The sequence below is a fragment of the Aptenodytes forsteri genome, unplaced genomic scaffold (assembly GCF_000699145.1).
Source record: "Aptenodytes forsteri isolate BGI_AS27 unplaced genomic scaffold, ASM69914v1 Scaffold255, whole genome shotgun sequence".
NCBI lineage: Eukaryota > Metazoa > Chordata > Aves > Sphenisciformes > Spheniscidae > Aptenodytes > Aptenodytes forsteri.
Window position 1 is genome coordinate 8351287 of NW_008794888.1, and position 9729 is coordinate 8361015.

Consider the following 9729-nt stretch of genomic DNA (forward strand, 5'->3'; position numbering starts at 1 on the left):
CAATTTACTGTGTATATCTGCTTTTTTCTTAGCCTACATAGAGAGGAGATCAAAAGTCATCTTTCTACCTATAAGCAGATCTAAGGTATAGCTCTGCTTTCAGGTTGAAACTAAGCTGCATCAACATTAAAGAAATATTTTAGAAAGGTGTAAAGCCTTATAACAAGAACAATAAAAATACTTAATTTCATGTTTTAGAAAGTGGCTTTTTTCTCTGGAAACTGCTCTAGATAGCAGTCATGTAGGATGGATTTACAAATAAGAACAGCTTGTTCAGCTAGTAGCTGCTTTGAGAAGCCTTTGGCACTTTTATTAATGGTACTGTTGTCACAAATAGAAGGTATTTGTTATAATACCTTGTTCCTACTCATACTTTAGACATCAGTGACATGGTTTGCTTGCCAGTGCATTGAAATGTCCCATTCTTCAGGCTTCCTGGGCAGGGTTTTAATGTGGTCTTTTGGCACTAATGAGATGCTTTACCTGTATGCTACCATGATGTCACCAGTGTCATGGATGGTGACTGTGTTTCTTCTGTCTGCAGATCTGATTGGTTGCCTGGCACTTCGTCTGTGGCAAGCAGGACAATGGCTGCCAGCAAGAGCAAGAACCAGAGTTCCTTGGCCCTCCATAAAGTAATTATGGTTGGCAGTGGAGGTGTGGGCAAATCTGCACTCACTCTTCAATTTATGTATGATGAGGTAAGCAGCTTTTGGTTCAGCTTCTCTAAAGCACCAATGGATACAGCTTACTAAACTTTTTTAGTGGGACAGGGGAACTAAATGTAAGTAGCAAAAGACCTGATGACCTGACTGGCGGGAGAAGAATGTGGGAATCTGGGAAGGGTACCCTCTGGGAACATCTTTGGCTAAGGGTGACAAAATTAAAGCTTATTAGTGAAAGAACAGTCTTCAAAAGACATACAGAATGTGAATGTGCTTGTCTTGAGTGTACAGAGGCTGTTACCAGTTGGCATTGAGCTTTAATTTTATTGCAGTTTCTTTTAGGCCAGTTTAGCTTGAAGTCAGAAGTAAGTATTCTAGCTTGAAGTCAGAAGTAAGTATTCTAGCTTATTCTGAGCTGGATGATCAAGTAGGCATATGCACAGCATGAATTCTTCCATCCTGGTATACAGGAAGCTGGATCAGACAATGCAGGCTAGTATGTGAAGGAATGCATGATCCTGTAGTTCAGAAGTTAGTATTCATCTATAGGCTCTCCACACATGCTATAGTGATGTGAATATCTGGAGAGGTGGCATAGGCATTAGTGAAGGCCAGTCAGCTTCATCAGGCTCATGGCTCAGCCTTTTGTTGTACCCTGAGGCTGAGAGAAAGGAGGTGGAAAGGTAAGGAGTCTATGCTGGATGTGTGCTGTCAGCACAGAACTACAGGTTGAACTGGCAGTGGCTTTGTGGGTCTGATCAATATTGAATGGGCTGAAGTATGTGCCTGTGTAATTATGGAGCAGGTTTTCATGTTCAGCAGCTGGATGCTGTCATCTACACCTGTACAGCTTCAGATAGCTATACCTGAAGTACACTGAAGTGCTTTTTCTTGAAGTAGGAAACCTAGATAATGCCACTAGGTTGCTGGTAGCTTATACTGTATCTTTGTCCCTTAAATTGTGCTGAAATTGCTGAACAGTGTTTCATGTAGCAAGACCGTTTCTCATGACTAGGCAGACTGGGTCTTTAATGTATTAAGTGCTTAAATAACTTGCTTTCTATAGTAAAACTAAAAAAAGTGGTGGAACTTAGCTGACTGAATTATGAGAAGGTTTTCAGGAATTTAAATGTCACTAAAGTGAAAGAGAATGGATATGTACAAATACTGAGACCATTTGACAGTAATTCTAAACACTAATCCCTGTCTTGTCATCTTCAGTTTGTAGAAGACTATGAACCTACCAAAGCTGACAGCTACAGAAAGAAAGTAGTTCTGGATGGTGAAGAAGTTCAGATAGACATTCTGGACACAGCAGGACAGGAGGATTATGCAGCTATCAGAGATAACTATTTCCGCAGTGGGGAAGGGTTTCTTCTAGTCTTCTCAATAACAGAGCATGAATCCTTTACAGCAACAGCAGAGTTTCGGTAAGTAGTTTCTCTCCCAGGCAGGGGGAAATATCTGGTTCCTATGTTGCTCTGACAACTCTTCTTAGGATAAAGAGCTGCAGCTTTTTTGTCCATTACCATTTGGTCAATAAAAGCGACAACCCAACCATTTTGCTCTCAGTAACTGGTAACTTAAACCATGGTATCCGGCCTCTGGCTCTAGTTGTCTTCATGCCTTCAACTTACGAGTACATTATGCCAGCAGCAACTTCAGGCAAGTAACAGATTCTTGGACTCCTAAAACGTGTATTCAAGCCAATTTTCAGTCTTTGTGGATGTGAAGTTTAATTATCTTAGAGCAGTACTTCTGGAATTAAGTCTGCCTTTTGGCCAGGTTTCAGACACTGTATTGCTTACTGCTATAGAAGCAGGTGCTCTAAGGAAAGGAAGGATTAGCCTCCACTCTCAGGTATGGATCAGTGCCAAACAAGGGTTGGCAGCCAAGCAGTATTATTGTAGGCAGATGTATTCCTAGAAAGACGCACAGTAGTAGTAAATGCTTCCATTTTTGTTCTTGGGATTAGCCGTTCTAATGTAAAAATCAGCACCCGACTGGGCACAGAAACTGCTTGTGTAGTGTGTGTGGGGGAAAAAAAAACAAAACCAAAAAAACACCACCAAGGTGTTTAATCTATTGTTCTGGTCTCAGAACTCATATAGCCAGGTTCTTCAGGGCAAGTGTTCTAACTGTTTTTTGATAATAGCTGTTGCCTCAGTGTAGAAGGTAATCCAGAGATTGCCTAGGACAGCTGTACAACTGGAAGTAAAACTTGCCAAAACATAGGGAAATTGTTAGGAGTTCCTTATGTTTGCCAGAATAAAAGCTCTTTATCAGTCTGGCTTATGTTCACTTTGCTTCAGTGGTACAAGGTTAACAGATACTAATTGGTAATGCAAGTGCTGGTGCTAAGGTAGACACCTATTTCTAGGCTTTTCTTAAAGCTGTGGCAAACTCCCCTCGTAGTCTAGGACTTTGGTCCAGGTTCCTAATTTATTATACTGTTCCAACAGTAGTAGGAGACCGCATAATCTTTTAAGAGGTATAAAAATATTGTCCCTTTGTCACATAATACTTCTGTGACTTTGCTAGACTTCAGAAGGCTGACAGTTGTGGGGCAAACAAGCAGAGCAAACTGAGCAGAACAGCTCTAACTGGAGCACTTAAAGGAGCTAAACAGTTGAACTGTTGTAGGACTGCAAAACTGAGTACTAGGACTGTTCCTAGTATAACATGGAGGAAAAAGTCAGATACCATTCAAAAAACAGGAAGAAAATGAGACACTTGGAAGTACCCAGCCTAGGTTTTGGCTTGTGTGCTTAAGTGAAATATAAGGTTAAACCCAAGGCTTAAGGCTTTGGATGAAGAGGAGTAGGAGTGTTTATCTTGGCAGTTTGTGTTTTTGTCAGACTTCTGTAACTAGGTTAACTGTCTGTTGGTTCAAGATTCCAGCACAACAAAACAATGAAAAAACAATGCTAGTCCTAAAGATGAGCAAGAAGGACCTAAAAGCTTTGAGGTGGAGAATCTCCTACTTTTCAATGGGTCAGAAGTAAACAAATAGTGAAATTAGCTAAATGGAGTATTTAGTTAGGCTGACATGTAAGAACCAGCTTCTTGGAAAACCCTTCCCCAGGAAGGAGGGGGGGAATCGGCAGCATGAGTCACCAGCATCATGGGCTAAACTACAGATTGGTATTATTAATCCTGTAACTTCCAGAATTGTTAAACTATGAAAAAATTGAATACTGAATGAACTTGGGCTTGTCTTTAAACCCTAGCTCTCCTGCTGGTGCTGTACATTCAGTGTTTCCTTTAAGTGCCTGTAATCTCAAAATGTGTGAAGGTACAGTTGAATGCAACAGCAGAATGTCTGCTTCAGTGTTAACACTATTTTAGATTCTCATGTACTCTACATGCATTCAGTTATTTTGTGGATGGAGAGTGCAAACATCTGAAGCAGCGTGGTAAGTCAGTGGGATGAGGGGTTGTAGCACTGTGCTCGTGCCTAGTTTGGCTCTTGTTCATAACAAAATGAAGCAATCTAAATAATTGTAGACTGGTACAGTTCTTCCAGAGTCCTAGATGGACAGCAGCATGTGTCAGTCTGGTTTCAACCCATGTTTTACTCCAATAATAGCACAGAATTTGAGACTGACCTGCAGCATCACTGTCTCCTTTCCCAGATGCTGATAGGTCCTTTTAGAATGACAAAGGATAGCTAGGTTAATGCTGACGGTTCAAATATTTTCTTGGAGTCTTTGAAGGGGGAAGGTGGCTAGCATTTTAGTTCAGCACTATTTAGTAACTCTCTCCTTTGTGTAAAGTTTAGGTAGCCATTAAAAATGATCTCTGCCAGCTACTTATGCTGTTCCCAACCTACTGCTTTGCCAAAGCCTGGATGTTGCCCAGAACTATATTGAGGTGGGATGTAGTATTGAGGTGGCATGTAGATTGGAAATTGAAGATGGTGACTGAATGCCAGGGTGAAACTTGGCAAATGTGGTACTTGTACTCTTCCTCATTCAGATGGGAACTCCTGTTGTGAGGTGTTCTTCTGTCATACAGTTCTTCTTTATTAGAGCCTGGGTAGTAAACTTACTAATTAAATGGTAAAACTGCCTTCCTGGAAGTGTGAGGCTTTTCTAAGTGTAAAGCCCATAGTATTAGTATGTTAAACTTGGAATAATTTTAAAGTGTGTGTTCAGCTGTTGAAATGTACTGTTGTAAACACTAATAAAGTGTAGACCACTTGATCCACTCCTGATAAGGGTGGGGTTCTTGTTGCTACTACTAACACAGATATTTTTATTTTGGATACCTGATGCATTAGGGAACAGATCCTGCGTGTGAAGGCTGAAGAGGATAAAATCCCTTTACTAGTAGTGGGAAACAAATCTGACTTGGAAGAGCGCAGACAAGTGCCTGTAGAAGAGGCTAGAAGTAAGGCAGAGGAGTGGGGCGTGCAGTATGTAGAAACTTCTGCCAAAACTAGAGCAAATGTAGATAAGGTAAGACAAACTACACGTGCTCAATTAGATCTTTACTACTTGTTTAGTAGTTGAGTGACTAATTCTTGACTTTTACTGGGACAAAAGCAAATCCACAGTTGGGCTTCTGAAAGCCCAGATTATCAAAAATAAATGAACTGACTGCAATGTGTACACTTAAGCAAATACCTAGCTTAGAGGAGCCAGAGACCCAGTACAAGTTAATGCTATTGTCTTGTTTGGTTCAGGTACAAACAGTTAAATCATGGGGTAAATGGGTTTAAGGATTCCCTGAAGTATATTATTTTGTTTATAGGCTGTGTCCTGTTATTATAACAGCAATAAATAACAAGCTGTAGATACTTATAAATTGTTCCCCTTTCCCTACAAAGCTACATATGGTGTGGCTAATGTTAAAGACTTCATTTTTGTTTTCTGCCATGACTACTTTGAATTGTGAGAAGAACTCTTCTTGCTGCATCCCTGTCCTGCTTTGACTTGTCCATGCTAGTCTAGGACAGTCATTCTCAGCATGTTTCTGCTGCTGGCTTCTTGCATAAACAGTAGTGGTGGGTTATTCCAGAAGAGAGATGAATTATGATTATGGAGTATCTGCCTAGTAGGGAAAAAGCAGTTTCAAGCCTCCCCTTCATTCTGTGTGGAGTGGGGGTTTCTTGAAGAGGGTGCCTTTTTACTTCACCAATCCACAGAAAATGGTCTGAAATTACTGTTGGGCCCCCTAAGGACTCAAAAGGTGTGGCTTGGTAATTTGCATTTGTTTAAAGATTACAAATTTTAAGCAGTTTTCTCTTTGGACAAAGAACATTTGTACCTAGTTGTACTTCAAGTTCTTGTAGACAGCTTTCTGTTCTTCTAGTCTATATTAGTTTACTAATGGAAATGCTGTTGGTGCGTAAGTTACCTAGTAGGAACTCTTTTTCTCTCATTCTTGGTTAAAACAGTGTGTATGAAACTCTTGAATTGAGACCTTTTGGTTATAAAGGACATACCATAATTTAAATTTGGTAAAGAACCATTCTGACTTGTGGGATGTTACTAGAAAGACTGTCACATGTATAAACTGGGTGATGTAGTAAAACACGAATATCTAAACTTGCTTTTGCCTGTGAGCTGTCTCATGTGACTAGCAAATGCCTAGCCTGTTTTATACTTAGACTAGCTTTCTGATCAGTTGGGATTAACAGCAATGTAGCTGTATCTGGAGTGTACTAGCATGGTGTTCTGGACTTGCTCTCATAGGTCTTCTCTAGCTAGGTTGTGTGACATACTGGTTATCCTCTATATAAGCACTGTTTTGTGTATATTAAGACATGTTATCAGCCATTGTGATGATTGTGCATTGACACTGTAGCAGAATTAAAAAAAAAAACTTAAGAGGGTTTTGAATGAAACTATCCTATTTCTGATCAGTAGTGTGGTCTTGTTTCCAAGTATCAAAGACCCGTGTAGTTCCCCATTTGAAAAAAAGAAGCCTAACTCTATATAGAGTGACACTAAGCTCTTGTTCTGTAATCCTAAATCATTTTTCCCCAATAACTCTCTACAGTAAAACAGCTGTTGCATCTTAAGTGCTATGTACCTAGACATCAGGCATACAGGGGTGAAATCAGCTAGAATTTTGGAGAAAATGTCAGAGTAATGACTTTCTCTGAATCTTCCTTATAACATAGTCTGAGAATTTTCTGTGCCTGACACTGCCACTTTAATGCTGCAGCTTTTAATTAAAAAACAGGCAGAATATTAACCAGCAGAGAGTGTGCTTGTAACTACATGGAGAGGACTGGACTAAATGCTTTGCATAGATTAACAAGAGTGATTTGCCTGGAAATGTTTGCTAGGCACAGACAAATGTTCTCATGAACTCTGAATGCTACTTTTGTGCAAGACGGATACTCAATAAAAAGCTCTTAAAATGGGGCTGTTGAATGATTTGGTAGCCAGGTAAGATTGTCCTACTTCTTGCCATGCTACATAATTCTGATGTTGAGTTTGTCACTGCGATCTATGTCTGGACTCAATTCTGCTGTATTAGGTACAGTGTGGTGCTACATCTTTATTTGCTGCTGAACGCAGTAATTTTTATCTGCTCTCTGGTGGCAGATCTTGTTTAATCTTTCTTTATTTTTCCCTCCTAGGTATTCTTTGATTTAATGAGAGAAATCAGAACAAAGAAAATGTCAGAAAACAAAGACAAGAATGGCAAGAAAAGTGGCAAGAACAAGAAAAGCTTTAAAGAAAGATGTTGCTTACTGTGATGCTTGGGAACTGTAAATATCTCTCTACAGGTGGCATGGATAAGATACCACTAAGGATATAGGGCTGGATTCATGAAAGGAAGTCTGTATTGACTCCCTTATCTTGCTTTGCATATCACACCTTCAAAATGTGAAAACAGAACTTTGAAACCATTTCTGGTATCCAACAAAACCTATGCCTACTTAAACTGAAATGGGCTCTGTCTTCCTAGTGTCTTTCAAAACTAGAAACAGTTTCAGAACTACAATCCTTCTGCTTGGTTATACAAAGTACTTTTGTATTAACTTCCTAGTTTACTCTAATCTTTCTCTGAATATGTTTCTCTTGAACCTCTACTGGCCTTAACAAGCACAGCTGTTCAGGTTCAAACACTTTTTTCCATTGTTGCTGCCCTTCTTGATGTTGTAAACTGCAGAAAAGCTAGATGACATCTGGTAAAGGGTTTGAGTGAGTCTCCATCTTCTGTTAGTTGTCACTGATATTTCTTACACTGAAATCTGCTGGCTTCCTCCTCACACTCCATGTAAGAAATAGCAACTGATGCTTGAGAGTCAACTGAAAACAAACTTTCTGTTTAGTCAATACAGCATTCATGAATCAAGCCTATGGACTCAATTCAGACTTACGTAGGCAATGCAAAAATTGATATTTAAATACTGGCTAGATGCATTCCCCACTGGTCTGTCTTCTCATCCTTGAATTAGTGGTATGGGATGAGAAAATGACTTAAAGCTTTTCTTCAAAAGGAATAATATTATCACTATCTCCTTGAAATGCTGTCCTGGGTTTCTTCCATGTATTGTGGCTAGACTCAATTACACTCGCTCTACATCCATCATACTTCCCCTCCCTGGTACTGGAATAGTGAAAATCAGTGTCGATTCCATCGGTTTTGTTTATATTGGAACACTTGTGATCATGTTGGAAAAGTGGGAACATCTGCATCTGTCTCTTGTCTTGTTGAAGATGAAAACTTTGAGTAAGGATGGGTCACATCACACAATCATGACTTGGAACAGGTGAGGCATACATGCTACCTCTCAATGATTAGCTGGCTAGTGAGTTGTATGGTGTCAAAGTAAATGAAGTTAAGCAGTTGCCATGTCTGTTACTCACTGTTAACTTTATATGTACTGTTTCTGATGCACAGCAACCTAGCACATGGAGATGCATGTTGAGTTTTGCTGTCAGTTATGCAATGGTGGTCACACATTGATCAACAAAAACCAGCCTAGAAATGGAAGAAAAGTCAGTACTTAGCAGGTCCTCTTGTCAGCTGACTGAACTGAGCTTTCTGATGCAGTTTAAGTGCAGTTGCCAAAAAAATACTTCTGTCACTGTTGTGGAAAGTAACTGTCTCTTCTGATTGTGGAGTCTCTTAATGAATTATGGCTATCTTCTGTCTTGAAGGAGTAGAGAGACTTAAAGTAGTGACTGTATCTTGCTTGTTAACCGCATGCTTAAAACACAGTTACTTGGTGAAAGGCATATGCTATGTGGCTGTTCAGTGAAGCACACTGCAGCACTAAATTAACATACTGTTTCTTTTTGAGGTGAAGGAGTAGCGAATGCTGTTCAGTACTTAGTATTGTAATTTGTGGTTGAAAAACACTTTTTAACATGTACTAGATTGCTCTTGTGCATTCCACTTCTGAACTTTGAAAAAAGTAAGGTGTTAGATATCAGAACCTCTGTTGGTCTGAGGTTTCACAGGGACTTATCGCAAACTCATTGTCTTCCATAACTAGTTCAACTTGTCAGGCAACTCACCGGATTGGGGAAACTGTACTAAATAAAAGGTGCTGTAATCTTCGTTCTTGTCAAGTTAAATTCCTTCTTTGTTAACATTATGTTGTATGTGCAGAAAGAATGGTTAACCAATTCTGGAAACATTTACCTTTGAACAGTGTAATTAATTGGTATTACAAAACCAACTTGACAATACAGTTTTGAAGCAGAGGCTGGGAGCCTGCTGGCTTACAGAACTTGTCATTTGAGCTGTATCACCTGTGTCTGAAGCCTAAGCACCTAATAGGACACTTGGAGCTGTAACACTTCGCTAACAAAGCTTCCTCTTGAGCTTTCATGGATAAAGTCCATTTTTTGAGTACACATTGTGCACACAGCAAATGAATGTCTGCTTCTGGAGGAAGGCAACTCACTTAGGTTTGGTTTTAGTTGAGACCTAAAGGTTAAGTCCTTAATTAGCCTAAAGGATAAACAACAGTTGAGTTCACATTACAAGCTTATCTAGGTCAAGCCCCTCTGAGGTGGATTGTAAAATGTGTCTAACAAAACTGAATAAGCTTTCCTTGCTATATGAATAATGAACTCAGCAAAGCCCACAA

At 39.7% G+C, this 9729-nt stretch overlaps 1 protein-coding gene across 2 annotated transcripts in view; it reads left to right on the plus strand.

The window, feature by feature from the left end:
• RALB (RAS like proto-oncogene B) overlaps positions 1–9193 on the plus strand; it is a 51934-nt gene extending 42741 nt beyond the window's left edge. For both annotated transcript variants that reach the window (XM_019470946.1, XM_009274981.2), the window contains exons 2-5: positions 545–701; positions 1887–2095; positions 4948–5125; positions 7261–9193. In XM_019470946.1, the coding sequence (XP_019326491.1) occupies positions 588–701; positions 1887–2095; positions 4948–5125; positions 7261–7380 (621 nt within the window). In that variant the 5' untranslated portion in view covers positions 545–587 and the 3' untranslated portion in view covers positions 7381–9193. The remainder of the gene's footprint in view (positions 1–544; positions 702–1886; positions 2096–4947; positions 5126–7260) is intronic.
• Positions 9194–9729: the final 536 nt, after the last annotated feature.